Here is a 22,162-nt window from a genome sequence, read left to right on the forward strand (position 1 = left end):
ACATGTACTATATAAATGTTCCCTTTGAGAAATTTACATCTTTTCCTTAATGTCCTTCATTCATAAATCACTCACACGTTATCTCTATCTATCTATCTATCTATCTATCTATCTATCTATCTATCTATCTATCTATCTATCTATCTATCTATCTATCTATCTATCTATCTATCTATCTATCTCTTTCTGAAGCCCCCATGCAGAGTTCGGCATGATTACTATGTAAATGAGTGCGACTGGAGAGAAGGAAGGAGGGATGGGGGGGTCAGACACACCGCGCGGGGAGTACTTTTGTTCCTCTTTTCATTATCTCGCTCTATCGTTCCCCGGATCACCGCTATTTCCATGCCGGAGGAATATTTTAATATCCGTTACAGCAACACACACTCTGTCACTCTTCCCTCCCTCCCTTCCTCCTAGCATCTACCCACCCACCCATACATCCATCCCACCCTCTATCTATCCATCTCTCCATCCATGCTTCAGCTTGCAGTGGAGAGTATAGAGACAAATGTGCAGAAGAAGATATTGATGCGTATGTGAGAGTAGGGCGGGGGGCTAAAACAATGTAAAATAGAAGGGAGGGGGGGGGGGTATATTGGTGGATAGATGCAGGAAAAAGCAAGGAGTGGGCCCACAGATGACAGACAAATGTAAAGATAAAGAAATGAAGAACAGTGATGGCATCGGGGGTGCACAGAAGGATGGTGCAGTGGGGTGAAGAATAGTCGGAGAGAAAAATAGAGAGAGCGTCACAGGCAAGAGGAATGGATGATGAACAGGGAACATAGTGAAGTAATAAAAAGCTCAGTGGATTCCTTCATGGCAACCTGCTCATAAATGTGAAAAACAACATGAATACTGGAATCTGTTTGCACAGAATAAACCGTTCTGCAGACAACAACCCAGCAGGCTAGGACAGAGCTCAGTAACGCTGCAGTGTCTTCGCAGGTTTTACTGGTCTGGCACATTCGCTGACTGTTCATGCTATCTGACACTTGTATCGCAGTCTTCATTTCATCCGTGTATGTGTGCCTGTCAGTCACAAATGTAAGACGGTGTCAAGCTTGGGTGTAGTAAAATATGATTTAGAGGGTGCCGAGTGAATGTTAGGTGCTGCCTTACAGTGCAGTGTATGTGTGTGTGTTGAATTTTTGATTTTTGATTGTTTCTTTCTTTCTTTTTTTTTTTCCATACTATTTATTACTTGAGGCCAGCAGCACAGCAACAGCCAGAGTTGCAGGTGTGTGTATATATAGCTGACTGCTGGGATACCTGAGGAGTAGGTGAAGAGTAGGAGTTGAGGAAATACAGGTATAATTGGTGGGTAGGTGAATAGCGATTGGCACGCAGTAAAAATGAAAGATTCTGTGTGTGTGTGTGTGTGTGTGTGTGTGTGTGTGTGTGTGTGTGTGTGTGTGTGTGTGTGTTAAGGGGACAGTGATGCGTATATGTCTAGACAGGAGACACATGGCTGGGTTAAACACACTGCAATTACACATCCACCTCCAGGTCATGTATGCGGCTCTATGTGTGTGTCTGTGTGTGTGCCTGTGTTTCAGTACATTCATGCATATGTATTGGTGTGTATTCATACTGCTTGTGGGTAACCATTCCTCTTCCTCTGTCTGTTTGTGTTACTTTCCTCTCCTCTCCTCTCCTCTCCATCACTGCTGATGCCTGCAGTAGATAGGCCTCATTAGTGTATGACTGTTCATGATATCTCTGACTGACTCATTTGTCTGTCCCCTATTGTCTTCCTCTCTCATATCTCTGTTTGCCCTCCCCGAGGAGAACGGAGAAGGCGAGGGAGTGGGATTCACTCCCCCAATCCAACCCTCTCGCCTCTCTCTCCTCAAGCATCGCTTGCCTTCCTTCCCTCCCTCCCTCCAGCGTCATCCTTTCATACCGTTTTGCCTTACCACATTATGATAAGCCTCAGAACCTCTCTAACTTTTAGCCCATCTTAGTCTCTGTTTTACTGATACAAAATGAGGAAGAAAATAATTGGTTCACGTTAAAATGATGTTCACTCAGTTCATCACATCACTCCAGCCTCTCCAAACAATCTTGTATTTGGAATCCCCAAAATTTTATCTTATGCTACCTTGAATATACTTAAAATTTTCGGAGAAATGCTATAAAACATTTTCTTTTTAATTTTGAAAAGGTACCGTTAAAGTGCTACATGTTTCCAAACCAATCCAGACTCTTTTTATTGTAATTGCCCATTTTGTCTCATTGTGCACTTTTTTGGACTTCAAACGACTTTAATTCTTCATAGAGTCAAAAAGGTGCTGGAAACATTCCTCAGAGATTTTGGTGCGTATTGACATAATCACACAGTTGCTGCAGATTTGTCAGCTGCACATCTATGATGTGAATCTCCTGTTCTATCGCTTCCCATAAGTGCTCTATTGGATTGAGATCTGGTGACTGTGGAGGCCAGTCGAGTACAGTGAAACCAGTTTGAGATTATCTGAGCTTTGTGACATGGCACTCTATCCTGCTGGAAGCAGCCATCAGATGATGGGTACACGATGGTCATAAAGGGATGGACACGGTCAACCACAACACTCAGCTAGACTGTGTTGTTAAACGGTACTCAGTTGGTACAAAAGGATAAAAAGTGTGCAAAGAAAATAGCCCGCACCATTACACCATCGCCTTTCCAGTAGATCAGCAGTTTCTGAAATCATCAGACCAGCTTGTCTGGCACCAACAACCATATAACTTTCAGAGTCCCCATTCTGATGCTCACTTTTGAATTTCAGGAGGTCTTCTTGACCATGTCTACATATCTAAATGCATTAAGTTGTGCCATTGGCTGATTAGATAATTGCAGTAAGAGGTAGTCGAACAGTTTTAATCAAGTGAAATGATTTTTCGGACATTATCAAGTTTGTTCTTCCAAATCAACAATGTCTCTTCTCATTTCATTTTTCTCTAGCTCCCAAGTGAGTATGAAGCTAATCCAGAGCTGCTGTTTTATCGAATCACACACCTCAACCACCGCCAGCAGTACCTGATCTGGGCTGCAGCCGTCACCACTGCAGGCCGAGGTAACTTCAGCGAAAAGGTCACTGTGGAGCCAGCTGCCAAAGGTGAGTCCCTCGATATGAAAGGGAGACCCATGATTAGTGGAAGTGCCCACTGTTGATAAAAGACCCTCAAAATTTAAGTTTGATAATTTTATCGAGGTTCAATGCTAAATTTGTGAAGTAATCTTTTGACCGACTTTTGTTTGGTGGAAGAAACAAACAGTGCCCTCTTTTTCCTGTTTATTTTCCCCTGCTTCTGTCCTCTCTCTCAGGAACTATTAGGATACATCCGCTTTTAGAGTGGTGCTGCTCTACAAACCACTCGTTTTCTCTCCGACTATTCTTCACCCCACTGCACCACTCATGAACTAAAAATAAGCATTTTTAAAGGATGTTTTGCTTTACATGCCCCATCATCTTCTTACTGCATTACGTTTGCTATACAATGGAGGAAATAATTATTTGCTCCCCTGCTGAATTTATAAGTTTGCTCACTTACAAAGAAATGAACAGTCTCTAATTTTTATGCAAGTTTTGTTTTAATGAAGAGAGACAAAAAAATCCAGGACAAATGCACATTACATGAAAGTTATACACTGATTTGTCTATAAATTTGTATATATATAAATAAGTAATTGATCCCAGACCCAGCCACACAGACTGGCAAGCCAATCTGTGTGAGCCCGATCTTGCCTCATGGGGTGAGAATAATCATGAGAAAACTACACAGCAGAAGCTTGTTAGTGATCTAAAGGCATTTTGGGACTGCAGTCACCAAGAATACCATTGGTAACACACTACGCCATAAAGGACTGTAATCTTGCTGCACATGTCATGTGTTTTTATTTGATAGTAGATGTGATGTAATTATTCCCAATATTATATTTTCTACTCCACAGCCCCTACTTTCGTTCTTTATTTCTGTGTTACTGCTCGCTTTGACGTTACAGAGGTGCACGATTAATTTTAGAGTTCAGAGGGCACCAGATAAACTGCTCTCATCCAGGGAAATGATAAGAGGGGAGCAACAGAGGTGGGCAGCAGGTGGAGGAAAAAAGAGCTGAGCTAACTAATATAGAAGACAATAGAGAGGCAAAGTGTTTAAGAAAATGAAAATGGCAGTTAAATCAATAGGCTTTGGATTAAAGGCCAGGTTGAATAAAGGCGTAAGAATGAATAGAGTACCTTTTCTTTATCTGTTCATTCCTTTGACTTGGATGCAAAGGTTTGTTAATGTGTGCTCATATTGGAGTGTGCTGCTGATCGGCAGCTGTAATAGACAGTGTCCTCCAGGCTTGCTCACTCAATACTTCATTCAACCTTAACATAAGTGCACCAGAGCACTAGCATTAAGACGCCAAGCTTGGGAAAGAAAGCGAGACAGAGAGGGTAGGGGAGTGACAGAGAATAAGAGGGTTATGTGCCTGAATGGAAAGACTTTTTTTTTCATATCCCCTCTTCTCATTCTTTGTATTCTTTATGTATGTATGTATATATATATATATATATATATATATATATATATATATATATATATATATATATGTTCTATTTTTTTCCAGCCAGTGTAACAAATTCTAATGTGAATTATAGGGAGTACACATTTCCTCTCAGTTAATTGTGCTTATTAAAAGAATTCTAGCAAGAAGATAAATCAATGTATGCACATGCATTAACACTGGGATGTATTGGTTCAAAACCAAGTGATTGTTAATTGGATTTGAAAATTATTTGACAACAGCAAATCATCCGATTGGTGCATATTAATTAGTCTATTGCTCAGCTGGTCTTATGGGCTGCTTGAGTGTTAATGCAATTAGCTCTAAAGGTCTTTTTATTAAATTTCTCTGCCTCTATACACCTTTCACTTTTTTCCTCTCCTGCACCAGCCCCAGCTAAAATCCTCTCATTTGGCGGTACCGTGACCACTCCCTGGATGAAAGAGGTGCGACTGCCCTGTAGCTCAGTAGGAGAACCTACACCTACCATAAAATGGACCAAAGACAGGTGAGAATCCACACTAGAAATACTGAAGCAGAGTGTTCTTGCTGCTGTAATTCCTCTGAGAATTGATTACAGACAATTAAGTGCACATGCTAAGGTGATGTGCAGACAGTGTACCTCACTTCTTGCCAATTTCATTTGGGATAGCCTCCAGCTTCATTGCAGTCCTGGTTGGATGAGCCATTAAAAATTATTATGAAAACCTTCAGACTAGAAACTATGCAAAACACCAAGTCAGATCCTAACTTACATCTTAACACAAGTGATCCACCTTAACCAGGAGTGGGCAATTAATTTTCTCCAGGGGCCACGAGAGAAGCTGGGACTGTTGTGGAGGGCCCACCAGTATGGTTATAATGAGATAAAGTTATTATTGCTGCAGCTTTCTACAAAAGTCCCAGTTTCTCTTGTATCCCCTTGGAGTCCATCCTCATGAGTAAAACTAAGACAAAAGAACATATAACGATATAGCAAAAATTAATAAATCATTAACATTGTTAATCAGAGAAATAGATTAGAATTAATTCAATTTTATTAATCTTTTATTATATTAAATAATTTTTATGACCATAGGTGTTTCAAAGTGGCTGCTGATACTTAATTAACCCTAATAATAGACTGAAGGTCCTCTTATCAGTGTCTCTTTCTCTTCAATAGTGAGGACACAGCCATACCAGTTTCTCTAGATGGGCAGCGTCTCATTTTGGCTAATGGGACTCTGGTGCTGCGCTCTGTCAAAGCTGAGGATTCTGGTTACTACACCTGCACAGCCACAAACACACTTGGCTTTGACACTATTATAGTCAACCTTTTGGTGCAAGGTAAGCGAATGGCTATAATGACACACTAGCAAACTTTTTTTACGTAATAAACATTAAGATTTGCCAAAATGAATACATAACTCATCAAAAGTATGTCTTTGATAATATAAGTCATGGTATTATAAGATTCTGTGCCTCGTCCTCAGTACCTCCAGACCAGCCACGTCTAACCGTCTCTACCACCTCCACCTCCTCCATCACTCTGGCTTGGATACCAGGAGACAATGGCGGCAGCTCTATAAGAGGTGCGTAATTTTTCGGAGGAAAGCCGTATATCTGTCTCTCCTCTTGTGTACTCACATTACTTTCCTCTTGTCTATAGCTGACATGTTTGTCGTGCCTCAGCTTGTCTCCTGCCTGGCATTATTGGTAGTGTCTCTATTGACCTATTAGTTTATTGAATGATGTCTTGGTTTTATGTTTCCCTGTTAATTGTGTGTCTGTTTGATTAGCTGATTATTGATGAGCTGTATGTGAAGATGGCCACAGTGTGCGTGACTGGGTCTCTCCCTTTGGTCAGGCTGTGGCAGTTTAACTTATTACTGCTCTATATGACACACTCAAGCACCATATATGGTTTTGGTAAAGCCGCTATTCTACCTTATGTGATTACAGAATAAATGACAATGAAAACAAACAAATAAAACCAGAGAAATTTCAGTAGATGACATTTAGTAATAGCTTCTTGCAATCAGCACATGAAGGCCTCCAAAACTGAATAGAATATACTCCTTTTGGAAACCGTGCTGCCAGGATGACCCAAGAAAGACTTGCGTGCATGCATTATGCAAAACTGAAACAGGATATAATGCATAAACTTAAACAGCCTCTACTGGATGTGCAGCTTAGTATTCAAATAGGGATGTGCCAGTATTTGCATACAGCATCTAGTCTTATGTGTCCATAAATCTTTTCTGTAGAACTTGTGTGATAGCGGAAAGTCCCGTCGCTAAATCCACCGGCTCATTGTCAGCAATAGTTCCTTGTCACGCACCTGTTTTGCAGTATCACTGCCCTGATGTCTGTATATGATTCCCTTTCAGAAAAAACATGCTAGTGTGCACTAATAAAGCCATTTTCAGCTGGTAATGAGGACTTTTTTCCAGTTTGTGTAAAAATAAAATAATTTCTAAATAGACAAATCGCCAAATGTTGCAGACTGGTCCCATACACTGAGAATCTTATATTATGTACAACAGCAGTCAGTCATAGTGTTCTTCCAGCCTGTTGTTGTGCTGTTCTGTACTGTTCACTGTGCTATCTTCTGTTATGTTCTGCTGTGTCCTCTTCTGTTCTGTGACAGACCGAGGGTGACTATAAAACTTACAGACACTGCTCGATCTGCATGTTAACCCTTTTTAACGTTTTGGACTCCATCGCACCATCTGTTAGAAAAAGAGAGAGAGTAAGGAAATGAAGATGGTACAAAGAGTACAAGGAAACACTCAGAGTGAGACAGTCATATATGCGTAATCATATACAGGCAGAAGGAAAGACAGAGGATTAGATGGAAGGTGTCTCAGAGTGGGAGGGAGTTGGCTCTTCAAGGCAGCTGATTATAAAAACAGTCACCATATTGCATGCCCTCATTTGCATAGATGCTCAGTCAGCGCCATCCCAGTCTTGGGGTTTGTAGGTAACTAATGGCGGCATAGACAGAGAGCAGCTACACCATCCTCCAATTGAGGCTTAACTGGACAAGGGAAGTGCAATCATACATTGCCATCTAGTGGCCAGGAGTGGTACCAATGTCTGAAAGTTCAGTAGACTTTATATTAGTGAGGGATTTGCATCAAACTGAGAAAAAACTATTTTGTGCATGTCTCATTTCTTATGCAGGTTTTGTTCTGCAGTACTCTGTAGACAACACAGAGGAATGGAAAGATGTTTTCATCAGTTCTAGCGAGCGCTCTTTCAAATTGGACAACCTGCGCTGTGGGACCTGGTACAAAGTCAAGCTGGCTGCCAAGAACAGCGTTGGTGCTGGACGTATCAGTGAGATCATTGAGGCAAAGACTCACGGGCGAGGTGAGAAGCTGGCAGAAAAGGACTTTAAACAATATATACAGCAGACAAGTAAAAAAAATATATTTTTACACAATGGAATTATTTTTGAAAAGGGGTTCTAGATAACACTCAGAAAATACAGCAGGTCACATGTGAGGAGGTCAACAAAAAACGTCAACTGAAAGTGTTTAATGCACCTTTAAATGTATCTTTTCCGCAATCTCAAAATTTGAATTGACTTTTGAAAAATGTGAATGAATAGATGATATACGAATAGATCATGTGTTTTATTACAGGAGGGTTATTTTCTTTCATCTATGCTTCAGTCTATTCAAATGATATCAAATTAGTTTCAATATTAAATATCAGAATTAAAACATTTGATACATTTAATGCTTTTTCATTTACAAATGGCTCCAAAGCAAGGTTACGTGTCATTAGTAAGGCTTTAAATTAATGTACACTGCTCTCAAAATGCAGTGGGAAAGGTTTGTTTTATGGACAGTGATATGACTGACCAGCGGGATGTTTATGCTGTCATTAAACTTCTTATAGTGCAGTCCAGTTTCAAATTTGGTAGTCATTACAAAATGCATATTTAACCTCTCAGAGATTATGCAAACATATTACATACAATACTAAACTTTGCTGCTTCAGTTTTTGCTGTAACTGCATCAATATATTATTTAGTTTATTTAACTGAATGTTGTGTGCAGGTCTGCTGCTGATGACCTGTGTTAACCATATTACCTGTGAAATGCCATTCCAAATATTGTTTTAATATTCTGAGCATATTCTGTATCAAACCGTTGCTGCCTTTACAGAACCCCAGTTCAACAAAGACCAGCCTGTCTTCACCCACATTAACTCCAGCCATGCTCGCCTCAACTTGCAAGGCTGGGCCAGTGGAGGCTGTCCGATCACAGCTGTCACGCTAGAATTTAGACCGAAAGGTGAGTGGTTCCTTTTTCATTTTTCAGTTTTTGGTAATATTGGAGATGTCCTGATATAAATTCAATGGAAAAGTGACCAAACTTAGACACATATATTATTTTTTCTTGAAAAAACGTGATCGTAATTAAGAGTCGTGTGCACTCGTGCAGGCACTTGGACATGGCAGAACGTGCGCACCAACGCCACCACAGATGTGTTCCTGGCAGAGCTGCGTGAGGCCACCTGGTATGAGTTAAAGATGAAAGCTTGTAACAGTGCTGGCTGTGGTAACCAGAGCTCCCAGTTTGCCACTCTAGACTATGATGGCAGTGAGTACAAGATGATCTTCATTTGCCATTTACTTTGGATAAATGGCATTGTTTTAATGAGAAATCCATTAAAATGGGTACCTTATGATATTGTCTTATGAAAGCACATTAAACTGATCTCTACAGGCACAATACCGCCAATTAAATCCCCTCTGGAGAAGAACGACGATGTCAAGAAGCTGTTTTCTATTGGCTGTCCTGTGATCTTGGTCACACTTGGTGTTGCGTTGCTCTTCATCATTCGCAAGAAACGCAAAGAAAAGAGACTAAAGAGACTGAGAGGTGAGAGAAGAAATAAGAAGAGAGGAGATAAGTGGTGAAAATGAGAGAGAATATTACATTCAGCCTGCAGAGCATTTATTCTAAGAATACTTGTTTGTCAAAAAAAAATGAAAAATTAATTATATCCTCTGTTCTCGTTAGATGCCAAAAGCTTAGCAGAGATGCTGATCAGGTAAGACTGGAATGTATTCTCAGCAAATTAAGCTTGAAATATTATTAAGCGTAACCTAAAATCCACTCAAAAATCAACTTTCTTTCCCATTTTCTTCAAACTATGCATGTTTGTGTGTGCTCGTCTTGTATCTATGAATTAGTAAAAACAACCGCAGTTTCGACACCCCGGTTAAAGGGCCTCCTCAGGGCCCACGGCTGCACATCGACATCCCCAGAGTGCAGCTGCTAATTGAGGACAAAGAAGGCATCAAGCAAATCGGTGAGAGGAAGAGAGAGAAAGAGAGACTTGTCGCATATGTTCACACAACTATGCCGAGGACCGAATCGATGACCGTTACATGAAATGCGGTGTTAGGCTAATTGTTATTTTGTTGACACACAATATTTCTGCCTGTCATAGGTGAGGACAAGGCCACTATCCCTGTGACAGACACAGAGTTTAACCAAACTGGGAACCCTCAGAGCTTTTGCACTGGTGTGTCAGTCCATCATCCTGCCCTCATCCAGAACACTGGCCCTTTGATTGACATGTCTGACATCCGGCCAGGAACCAGTATGTGCTTTTACTCCTCACTCTCCATTATATCATTAAATGTTTAACCTTGAATATGTTCATTAAATGCAACATTTCTGCTCAGTTCAATTGAGTTATTAGTATTATTTTTTCATGAATGATTCAAATGTTCTCTGGACCAAAATATGAAGACCAATCTTTCTTATTTTTAAATTCTTGTTGATTTATTCCGGCTGTGAACATCCAACCCTTCTTATTTCTTCATCCATTTACCATCAGATCCAGTGTCAAGGAAGAGTGTTAAGTCAGCCCACAGCATCAGGAACCGCTACTCTAGTCAGTGGACTCTGACCAAGTGCCAGGCCTCTACGCCAGCCCGTACTCTCACCTCAGACTGGCGCACAGTTGGCTCCCAGCATGGCATCACTGTCACAGAGAGTGACAGCTACAGTGCCAGCCTCTCGCAGGACACAGGTTAGTACATGGGTGAAATGACACTTACAGCCATTAGCATGTACATACAATTAAGGCTATTTATCTGCAGGAAGCAAATGTGATTTTGCAGTAGGCTATGAAAGGGGCTTGCCTTCATTTCCTTTCCTTATTTTTTTGAACAGATAAAGGGCGCAACAGCATGGTGTCAACAGAGAGTGCCTCCTCCACCTACGAGGAGCTGGCAAGAGCATATGAGCATGCCAAGCTGGAGGAACACCTGCAACATGCTAAATTTGAGATTACAGAGTGCTTTATTTCTGACAGCTCATCTGATCAGATGACTACAGGTACCAACGACAATGCAGACAGCATGACGTCCATGAGCACACCGTCAGAGCCCGGCATCTGCCGTTTTACTGCCTCGCCACCTAAACCCCAAGACTATGACCGTGGCAAGAATGTAGCTGTTCCCATTCCGCATCGCGCCAAGAGTGAGTTGTCACCTCTAAGCATGATTCTTTTTTGTCTGTTAGGATTTTTAATATGAAAACAAATTTAAAAAGTATGGCCAAAGGCTTAAAATTGTATTGTGAAAATCAGACTTCATGTAAGTAAATGTTTTCTGTAAATAACTCAAACAAACTGTAGATAGTATGCATGTATTCTGATTATTAGATGAGTTTATAGCAATTATTGTGGTGCACAGTATACTATCCATTATATCCTATAAGCTTGTGCAGTGATGATAAATTTTACTTTTCCCTTCCAGGTGACTACTGCAACCTACCCCTCTACATGAAGTCAGACCCCTTTTTTCGAAAGCAGGCAGAGCGTCATGACCCGTGTCCAGTGGTCCCACCACGTGAAGCCTCTATTCGTGGCCTGGCCCAACGTGCATACCATACCCAGGGCCGTCATGTGACTATGGACTCTGCAAAACAGCAGGCCCTAACCATGGGCCACTCTGGTCTGTCCAATCTCACATCCTCTGGGGCTTCCTCGGGAGGGGCAACAGGAGGCGGTGGTTGTGGCAGTGGGAGTGGAGGGGCATCTGCTAGCTCTAGCAGCTCCACACTTCCCCAGAGAACTCTCACAATGCCTGGCTCCTCTGCTGCAGGAGCCCAGAGTGCAGCGGCAGCTGCTGCTTCTGCTGCGGCTTCTGGGGCATCATCATCCTCCGGTGGAGGTGGGGCAGTAGGGGCCACAGGAGGGACCCCTGGAGGTGCATCTTCATCTTCCTCCAAGATGGGAGGATCCAGAGACTCTCTCCTGGAGAGCAGCTCCTCGGGCTTAGGCAGACTACAGAAGCAAAGGGATGGAGGGGCGGGGGCCTACTCCAAGTCCTACACACTGGTGTAGCCTGTCATCACTGCGGCCTGTCACTGTAACTCTTCATTGAATGCTGGTCAAGCCATCGCTTGCCTAGAGCCTCTATGAAAAATTGGGGTGAGAAACATACAGATGCACAGCTTACCTGTCAGTGCCTGTGCTGTGCCAGGCTGCAGGGGGCTGGTTGGGTTCCCACTGACAATATTATATGATGGGGTCAGAGTTGGGTCTCCACAGCACAGGGGTTTGCCTTTCTTTCTGCCTGATTGCTTTCTGTTATTATTGTGTCATTTTTATCTCTTACTTCATCACCCTGGGAAACACCTTTGCCAAAACATAGATGATTTATTCACATTTGTTAACTCTATATTTTGATTTTCTGGCAAAGACACAGTACTTATGCACAAAATGCTTTCCACGTGCACTGTCTTGTTTTCTGGATCAAGACAGCTGTAGAATGAACCAGGTTGCTTGAGTTTCAGAGAGATGTGTATTAAGATTTTTAGGTTTTTAAAAATGTTGCTTTTTTGGCCTCTGATGGAAAGGAGCTCATATCACAGCATTGTGCCATGGCAGGATGCTTTATTGTATGCATTAACCACCAACCTTGGTGTTACACTGGCTCTGAAAGATTACTCCATCGTGGATTCGTACATTAGAGGCAATGGATGGACCGTCGTCTCAATATCAGATTTGAGACAAAGGGATTTTCATATACATGCAATGGATGATACAGCATAGTGGTCTTAATTGATGCTTTTCTAAACAGACTCAAAGCAGAGAAGATGGGAAAAAAATTCAAGCATCATAAAGTGCAAGATGAATCCAACCTTTTTCTTTTAAATCAGTTTTCTGTTTATTTTCAGATGATGGAAATATAATCTCATGTGCACTAAGAGAAAATTAGAATGGATCCAAGTAACAGAAACCTTCAACAGCCTGCGTGCGTGCGTGTGTGTGTGTGTGTGTGTGCGCGCGCGTGCAAGTGTGTTTGCGCGGGTGTATATGTGTGTATATAAATGTATGCATGTGGCAGGCACACCAACGATGGACCTTTTTAAAATCAGTCTGTATGCTGACCTCTTGGGCAGACATCTGTGTCAAAACTGACAAATGTTCATTTTGTACCTGTGAAAGGGGATAATGGGTCGATGCTGATGATGTAACGCAACGACCCTAATTTGGTCCAGCATTTTGAACTTTGTTTTGGATTGACGACATGGCTTAGGAAATGAAAAACACAGGAAAAGAAGTGGGTTCAGAAGAGAGCTATTACAGATTATAAGAACTAGGTCCCTCTTTTTCTCTTAAACTTCCTCAAGAAGGAAGCGACCATTATATGATTCATCATGGCGCCACAATATCCATTATGTTTTTTGTTTTAAGCCATTTTACCTGTGCCCTTTTCCTCCCTTTCTGTCCTTTCCCACTTTCACCTTTACCCACCCGGTCCATCATCATATCCATACAGTGTCACTGTGATCTACTGCTAGCTTACTGGCAGGTCAAAGAGACAGACTGACTGAGAGAAGAGGTCTAATATGCACAGACGGGCAGAAATGCTATTTGATGTGTAGTGTCAGCTTGAATGAGAAGCAAGTCGCAGCAGATTTATGGAGATTTATGAAGAAAAATCATATTTGCATAATCTTGAATTTATAAACAGACAGTAATGTTTAAGAGTATAATCAGAGGGATCGAGCGTCAATATAATGTGAAGTAGCAGAGAGATTTTTCTTCAAAAATAAGTGGTCTTTGAAACTAAAAGGAGTATTTTCAAGTCCCTCCACCTTGCTGAAATTATTTTTAGCTTTATGCATGGTACTGTATCTTTTTTTTATTATTACTATTAGTTCTTCTCCCAAAGCTTAATCCCATAACAAAGATCGTTCCAAAAAAAAAAGAAGAGTTGCTCCACATGTTTTTCAGTGGTCGAACATAACATCAGGGCTCTCGCAATAGAAAAAAGAAAAAGATATATGTTTGTTTTCAAAAGTATGTACATATATATTTCTATTCAAATATATAGCAAATATATGAATATTGAAAAAAATGCAGAGAAATATAAAAGCCGTTCTAATTGAAAATATATATAAAAGATCACAAGACAATCGCTCAGAGTGAAAAAAATTGCCAGAAGAGAAGAAGGAAAAAGAAGAGGGAAGTTTAAACGGGTAGCACAACCATGGGCAGAAGATCTTAGAGCGAAAGGAAGTTGTGTGAAAGAAAATTAAGTGGTGAAACTAAGGTTTGAACCCCTTGTGATTTTGTAAATGTTCAAAGCTGTACCGCCTGTGCAGCAGGTAGCAGCTGAAAGGACAAGCACAGTAAAGTCAAATTATAGTGTGAGATTGTGTCGCTGGTTAACTGTGGTTTATGGCTCAGTGCAGAAAGTGTGGTGTTGAAAAAGAAAACAGTATAACGAGGACAGTCTATACAGTGAGAATCTTGTATTATGTTGTATTGTACCTTCTGAAGGTGTGTTCACAAACTCAATGCCATTACCTATAATTATAATTAATGACAACAAACAACCAACAAGTATTTCTGTTTCCTATCTGTGTCACAGCAAGTCATTCCCAAACTCCAGGAGTGCAGTCCAATGAGCATACCACACAGTGGTGTTTAAAAACTGCTTCTAAATGTATCCATGCTCCCTTTCGTTTGAAAACTAGCCGGGAGAGATATGTATTTTTGCTTTTTGTTGCTAATGGTTACGATGCCTTTTCTTTTAGCTTTTACATTTCAAGTTATGCAAATACTTGTCTTCAGAAAAACAAGAGTTTGGGAATGGGGCAGGCCTGCTTTCACAACCAGGGGCTTCCTTACTCCAGTTGTATGGATATTGGTTGGAATGATGAAATAAAGTTCTGTCCAACCTGCTTTCCCCAGTTCTTCAGTGAAGTTGCTTCTACCGTATAACACCGATCCTCTGTCAGTTTGCTTAAAGTAAATGTAATGTCTGTCTTTAAAGAAAATTCCACCCTCCAAACATTTCCAGAATTCTAGTAGGCCATAAATGTCCATGTAACATTTTGCCATTACATATAATATGCGTTTTAACATTTAGCTTATTTTGATACTTTATAGCAGATGGGTTTTTTTATTTTTTTGTCCACCCAAACATATGAACACTGAATTGCTTTCAATGCATTTTACAAAGCATACTCACATAGTAAGGAAAATGTTAATCATACTCAAATTTCCATTTTAATATTAATGATAATACATCAGTTTTAGAAGTTTATGTACCAAATAGCGAGTATAGAAAAGATAAAATCACTAACATTTATTAAGGGAAAAAAACAATCCACTGGATAAAGTGGTCCTCATATTTTATTCTTATTTCTCTTATTATATTTGGACAGCTTTTCAGCTTACGAAACATCTGGGGTGGATTTTTCCTTAAAATACAACAACATACTTTCAAACTGACTTTGCCTGTGTTTGTAAGGCCAACTTCACACGTTCCACTTCCCCAACGTTTTCCCCATCTGCCAATCAATCAGAACCCCGTCTCCACCCCCACCGTTCCCCGTTGTCCACTTATACAGCTTATGTTTTACTCCATAATAGAAGACTTGTGTACATAGGAAAGTGTTTTGTATAAATGAGTACTATTTTCGACATCTTCACTAGAAACCAGGGCACAATGTAAACTTTGAACTGAAGCTATTGTAATGAAACAGAAGAGGACTTAACGGCAAGACTATAAAATTATACAGACACCGCTTTATCTTGATTTATGGACCAGTTAAAACGTGTCAGAGTGGACCATGCATAATTAAAAAAAATATATTGTTTTCTTCTTTTACAGGGCATTTGGTTGAGTTGTCTCCTTTTTTTTTTTTTTTGTTGATTTTTTAATATTATTGTAATTTAGTTTGTTTTTACTTTGTCACAAAATTTAGAGTTTGCTTTTATAAAAATCATTAATAAATTATTAATCCACATTTGTGGGGAGGGGAGCAGCATTGCATGTACTGAAAATTTTGCTGGTTATAAAAGAAAAAGGAAAATGGTGAATTGACCAATTTAAAAGGGGATTACTGAAACCATTTTCAAAATTTAGAGGTTGTTCCTTAAACTTTTATGGGGAAACATTGCTTCAATTTGCAATTGCTTGCGTTTAACTCTACATTTTCTTTTCTATGAAAACAAAACAAAAATGGGAAAAAAAGAGTACTCAACACCTTGTGCAATAAAGCTATCTTTTTATAAACTGTGATGATATTGTTTATTGGCGACTTGCTGTTGAATGTTGAATCTTAACTTTTTCTTCTGTTTAATGAAAAATCATAAGAAGTGTGAATTTTTCAGCCATGGGGACATGTGTTGTGGATAGAGGAGGTTAAAAGCCAAATTTAACCTTTGCAAAGCCCCAAGACGTGTGAAAAAGGTCAAATGGGAACCAAGCCTGGAGAAATCTGTGCTCTTTTGCCTCATCTCAAACTAGTAGTAGAAACTTTACTGTAAATTGTAAACTGTCTTTAACTCTCCAGAGAACCAAGGAGTTTAAAATGAGGTGAAAAGTAAATTTTTTTTATTATAGACAAAATATAGCCTATAAAACTTGACATTTTTTTAAGACTGCCCAAATTGTTTAATCATCTTGCTTCACTTTTTTCAGCTAACTTTATTTTAAAAAAAAATAAACACAGCAAGGTACTATGATTGGCTTTTATGTTGCTCTGAACAAGTAATTATTAATATTTGGAATATTTTGCACTTCCCCAGTAATTACTTTCATGATATCTAAGTGTACTTAAATGCTTATTTTTGTCAGCATCTCCATACAGCCACTTTAAACTATATGGAGTCATGCATGTTAGCTTTTACAGCTAGTACTGCACTTTGTGTAGTGCTTAAAAAATTTACAAGGTAAATTACCCAATGTAAGATTTATGCCACACAATTAAAATCTGATCATTAAAAATTATTTTCTTTTAAATTATGTAATCATTAATCCTCCAGTATGCTCATGCTCTTTAATCAAAATGATATTTTTGATACTGAAATATAATTTTTGTTCTTATCTATGAATTGTCATATTTAATCTTAAATAAAAATATGATTAAAAATATAGTCAATTACATTATTATTTTTTTATTAAGATGCTTAATTTCTGACTCCTAAAGTGAGCAGGCTCAAATTTGGATATAAAAACATAAATTCTGTTTGTTTGCCTAATAAATAACAATATCATTTTTTATATAAGTTTTTCAACAAGTTTTTGACAGATTTGAAACATTTTAGTGTTTTCATGTTAATAAGAAATGTAAGCACCATCCAACCAGAAGGATTTATTCAGAGTTGTCTCTCTGGTAGAAAACTGACCTATAGGTTTCATACCTGGGAAACTGACCAGCCTAATATTCAGCATTGTCACTGATTCCTTCATGTTTTATTTATGTTATTGCACTTCCACATTTGTGGAGATATTTGATTTCTCAATGTCGATGATGCTGTATGTTGGTCGAATGCTGATTGGCCAGAGCAGAGAAGGGATTGACAAAACAAAACAAAAAAAACACAAAGATAAACAATACAGTATGAAAAGCACAGACCGTAGATACTTTTCATTGTTTTTAACACTTGGTTTCACTTCAGCTTTTTGCATGTTATAACTTACAGCTCCTCTCCACAGCTTGCTGATGGACCGACAAGAGCACAAGCAAGAGTCGAAAGACGAGCTAAACCACATATTTTTGACATTGCCCCAATCTCACAACAGACTCTCTCTGCGGGTAGATGGGCAGTGCAATGCACTTCCGCCTTAAAGCCAAAATTTCTCGTGGAGACACACAGAAACCGCGTACAATCACATCTCATGAGCAGAAAAGCAATCACACTAAGGTTAAGTTCACCTCAGGGCAGCCATGCTGACAGAAGCTCATCACATTAGTGTCTGCTTTCATTGACTTAAACTAGCTCTTTGACAACAACTTAGCCTTTTGCTGGATGCAACAGCCTGTGGCACATTTTTCTACAAGTGCTATTTACACCAAAAGAAAGCTCCTGTTTCGCTCCTGTTTCTCATTGAAAGTGAACATGTTTTATGTTGTTTTTGAGAGTTGTTAGTGGTGTTGACAGGATTTGGTTTCCAGGTGCTTTAGCCATTATCCAATACCGATGAATACCAGAATAACCTACCTGTCTTTCCACAGAAGAATTGGCGATTCCTCTGCTTCTCTATCAGGATTTCCTCTTCTTCTAATGTGGGACTCAGGTTTGACTGCACATCGACTCTTCACACCATCTTTTGATATAAATTGGTTGCATTAACATACGTTCCGGCTCTATTGTTGTGTCAGATCATACATCTTCAACACAATCAGAAGTGGACTGGCCAACTGGCAGCATCGCTGGCCTGAAGATCACTTTGACCTGAAGTGAACATTCAGTTTGATGAATTTAAACATTTTCACATTACTACATATAATAACTGTTGATAACTTTAATTGTGTTTTGCAAACTTTTACAATATTTTAAAACCTTTAAAAACATCAAATTAAATAAGCACCTTAAAATTCATACAACTTGTGAGGCAAAAATTCCTCTAAACACTAGAGGGCAGTGAAACAACATAATCTGATGATGAGTTTATTGAAATGGACTGGGGTTTTTTTTTTTTTCTTAAGAGACATCAGTGTTTTTCCACACATTTATATACAGGAAACAACAGTCATATATAAATTAGAGAATCACACTCACTCACGCACTCTTAAAATCACATCAATCATCACAGCACAGCAAATCTGTTCATTCAGAATTACAGAATATTCACATTTATTGTTCACATAGAAATTAAAATATGGTTTTATAAGCATTGTGTGAGATGTAGGCTGCTGTATGTTAATCTGGATTACTAATCTTGGGACCTCTACTAAGTTTAAATGTATGTATATTTGAATATAAGTGTTCATATGAATTTAATCATGACATCACAGCATTCATCTAGCCTTTGATGAAATCACATGAAATCACAGCTTGCTTGCTATTGTCTCTCAGACTTGCTGGAGTAGTAAGACTCTCCTGGTCCATCTACTTGCCGTTCTTGTGTTTCTTCTGCTGGAATTTCCTGAAATGGTTCTGGATGGTAGAGGCGGCCTTCTCAACTTCAACAGGGCTGAGCGGAGGAACAGCAGGCGCTGTGCATGTCCCGTTACTGGCATTGGAGTCTGAACACGACAGGACACAGGGAATAGCCAGGAAAGTAGAGGAAATAGCCATGTAGAGAAACTCTGTAGCAATGATTGAGTTCAAGCACATTTTATATATTAGCCTTTATTGAAGCAGGCTATTTTTCTGAAAAAAAATCTTTTAAAATTGGATTTCATAGTTATTCAGAACAACTTTTCCAGGGCCACTCATCAGAATAATAGCCTGCATTTAAAATATTTACCTACAAATGTTACTTACTCTTTCTATACACGCCTATGCTGTTTCTCCTGAGGCCATCATACTGTAAATGAAACAGAACAGCCTTGTGTTATAAAACTCTTAATAGATGTGCAGGCACACACAGGAAGGAGAGTAAGTATTGGTTTAGTGCACAAGATGTAACACATACAGATTATGTGTAAGAATAATCAGTAGTGCCATCTTCTCTGGCTGACATTCAGAGTTAAACATATGCAAAACTACTAAAATACTAAACTGCAATGTATGTTCCACACTTAAGGAACTAATGGCCAAAGTACATGTGTGTCTATGACTGTGCTTTCTTTCTATATACAATCACAGTAATGACCTCAAACACAAATCCCCTTGATTGGGATTATAGCTCAAACAGAGCAGCAGCAGGGAATCCAGAGTCTGAGGACCAGCTTATCATGCCTACCTGCCAATTTGACTGTGTGTTTCATGCCTATGTTCAGTCTCATGTGTTGGCTTTATAACCCTGTCTATGAGGTCTGCTCCCTCCTTTCACCAGACAAGCTAAGGTAAATTTAAACTGTAGCCAGTCTAAGCACATAAGGGTATAGAGCTGCTTGTTGAGTATGACTGTTGCACCTTTTCATTTAAGTACTTGTGCTCACATTAAGCACTCCAGCTATTTATCCTCGATACATTTGTAAGTTTCAGTTGTATAGAGGTTTTAGACAGAAGTAACCTTAGAAAAGGTACAAGAAAAATACAAGCCTGTCAACCAAAATTTCACTTTTACAAAAAGATGTGCGCACTTTCAACTTGGGCTGAAATATGCTCCTTTATTCGGGGATACATATTGAAACCTTCAGGAGACATCAGATGTGAACTGTGAAGATGTAGAGGCAACTTTATTTTTAAAAATATATTATTTTGCTGCTACTTTCTGAGTATCGAGGCAAACCATCTCTGCCTTTTTAAGACACATTCCTCTGCTTCTATGTCCTGTGCTTCTGGACTTTCTTTCTACTAATTACCAAAGAATAAGAAAAGATCATTTATGAGTATTGATGATTAAAAAAATACTACTACTATTAATGTACATGAGATCATAATAATCGTATGACGATATTTATACAGGCTAGAAATACTAAGAATAGAGGATGTAGTTTTACCCAACATTTTTCTCATACAGAGAATGAAGCTATATGAACAGAACTGATGTGGTTTTTAATGTAAATTATGATCTGCAGTATCGATCTTGCTATAACTAACCTCATCTGCTTTGCTGCTCCTCCGGCTGAGAGACACTGAGTGAACCTGCCAAGGCAAAGGCTGAGACACCACATAAGGCAAAGGATCCTGTTCCCGCGTAAATCGCGCCCCTATCTGTAAATAAAAAGACGTTTTGCTTAGACATATGAATATGGGTCAAAGGTCAACAACTGGCTCGGCTCTAAATGTGAACACTGAATAACGAGAAAACAGAGAACAATGACAGGGCAGCATTTACCAGTTGGCTCTAACATAACTTGCCTGAATACATCTGGAAGCTGTAAATATAAATGTGGTTTACACTAACCAGCTGTTGCAGCACGATCCACATGTACATTCTTATTTTATAAAGCTATTGTCAATGCCATTTACCTACAAACACTTACTATACTATAGCTGATATCCTCCATAAATGAAAAAAAAGGCATCTTACTTTGTGCTAATAATCAACGTCATCATTCTTGTTGTTCTGATCTGTACAGTAGAGTGCTACCATTATAATCACCTTACCGTTTCTACCACTTTGACCACCATATACATAGCTGTTAGCATGGTTATCAACATCTTGATCGCTATTCCTTTAGGACCTTCTTCGTTTACAGTTGCTGTCTTCAGTTCTGTTGAACAAAAATAAAAATCCACACAGGCACAGGTCTGAGCAATCAGGAAGAAACGCACTCAATTCACTGTCTCAGTCTCTGACACATAAGGGTAAGACTGCTAAAGAGCTTTGCAGGACAGAAATAGAGAAGCAGTAATCTTTTCCTATGCACAACACTTATCCCTCAGGTGTGCATTGCACCTTTCCAGTAGCAGACGTGCATTTATTTATCAATAAAGAAAAAGGCTATTGATAATTTAGGATGCATACAATTTAATTTAGCCTCTAGTTAAGTGTGTAGCAATCTTATTAATAAGCCGAACAACAACAACGTAATACTGAGACATACTAGAGTTACCTCCTAATGAGGTATTTTTTAAAGAAAGGTTTATACTTTATAGCAAATTGCTTTAATAAATGTTATGAAATTGTGTTAAACAAAAAAAATAAAAAGATCATATCTGACCTTCTTGGGATGAATCCCCTTCCTGGTATTTGTCCTATTTACATGATTATAATGTTCTTATGTAGGTAATCTTTTAATGAATGCTTAATACATTGTAGAACGAAGAGCAATAATAAAATTAAGCAATCAATCAGTTAGATTGGTAATCAAAACCTATTATCATTATTATTATTGTTTTTTGGGTTGTTGTTTTTTGTTGCCTGTCCCATTTGGATCTTTAGCCATCAGAATTGTTGTCTGAAGGCCAAGAAAGATGCCAAGCAGATTTACTTTATTGACTTGCAAGTCATTCATTCAGCTGCAACTTTAATCCAGAATCCTGCACAGTGTTACTAACAAGTTCGGTAAATATATGAAATGCCTGGTTTTACTTACTTGCTATCAAGATCAAGTTGATCAGTTGTGCTTTTATTGTAAAAACAACAAACCTAAACAATCTTTTAAAAATGGGAAAAAAAATATTAAACTCAAAATGCTGATCGCCTCCATCCTCTACTGATTGTTACACTGTTTGTACATCAGGCAGAGATTTCTGATAGGACGTCGACACTAAAATTCAGAAACTGTGGTTTTCTACGAA

General features: G+C 39.1%; 2 protein-coding genes across 3 annotated transcripts in view; one reads left to right on the top strand and one right to left on the bottom strand.

The window, feature by feature from the left end:
* dscaml1 (Down syndrome cell adhesion molecule like 1) overlaps positions 1-16,790 on the top strand; it is a 99,820-nt gene extending 83,030 nt beyond the window's left edge. Inside the window, exons 22-35 of the mRNA XM_086261608.1 lie at positions 2,951-3,104; positions 4,931-5,048; positions 5,703-5,866; positions 6,013-6,111; positions 7,706-7,894; positions 8,698-8,826; positions 8,977-9,135; positions 9,262-9,417; positions 9,559-9,589; positions 9,732-9,850; positions 9,992-10,144; positions 10,385-10,579; positions 10,723-11,031; positions 11,310-16,790. Of these exons, the coding sequence (XP_086117734.1) occupies positions 2,951-3,104; positions 4,931-5,048; positions 5,703-5,866; positions 6,013-6,111; positions 7,706-7,894; positions 8,698-8,826; positions 8,977-9,135; positions 9,262-9,417; positions 9,559-9,589; positions 9,732-9,850; positions 9,992-10,144; positions 10,385-10,579; positions 10,723-11,031; positions 11,310-11,899 (2,565 nt within the window). The 3' untranslated portion in view covers positions 11,900-16,790. The remainder of the gene's footprint in view (positions 1-2,950; positions 3,105-4,930; positions 5,049-5,702; positions 5,867-6,012; positions 6,112-7,705; positions 7,895-8,697; positions 8,827-8,976; positions 9,136-9,261; positions 9,418-9,558; positions 9,590-9,731; positions 9,851-9,991; positions 10,145-10,384; positions 10,580-10,722; positions 11,032-11,309) is intronic.
* A 1,521-nt stretch (positions 16,791-18,311) lies between these two features.
* On the bottom strand, positions 18,312-21,248 carry LOC147314574 (uncharacterized). Of its 2 annotated transcripts, none has more exons than XM_086261609.1 (4): positions 21,026-21,248; positions 20,516-20,629; positions 19,292-19,334; positions 18,312-19,113 (listed from the first exon to the last, which is right to left on the bottom strand). In XM_086261609.1, exons 1-4 carry the CDS (start codon positions 21,077-21,079, stop codon positions 18,914-18,916), a joined length of 411 nt encoding a protein of 136 aa, XP_086117735.1. In that variant the 5' UTR covers positions 21,080-21,248; the 3' UTR covers positions 18,312-18,913. The 2 variants fall into 2 exon arrangements, with proteins under 2 accessions (XP_086117735.1, XP_086117737.1); XM_086261611.1 differs by having other exon boundaries at positions 18,312-19,050; positions 21,026-21,244.
* Between the last annotated feature and the right edge of the window lie 914 nt (positions 21,249-22,162).

Source organism: Aulonocara sp. 'chitande type north' Nkhata Bay, linkage group LG14, assembly GCF_057382095.1.
Source record: "Aulonocara sp. 'chitande type north' Nkhata Bay isolate Kocher_YH1m ecotype deep benthic linkage group LG14, A_spYH_male_GT1.1, whole genome shotgun sequence".
Lineage (NCBI taxonomy): Eukaryota > Metazoa > Chordata > Actinopteri > Cichliformes > Cichlidae > Aulonocara > Aulonocara sp. 'chitande type north' Nkhata Bay.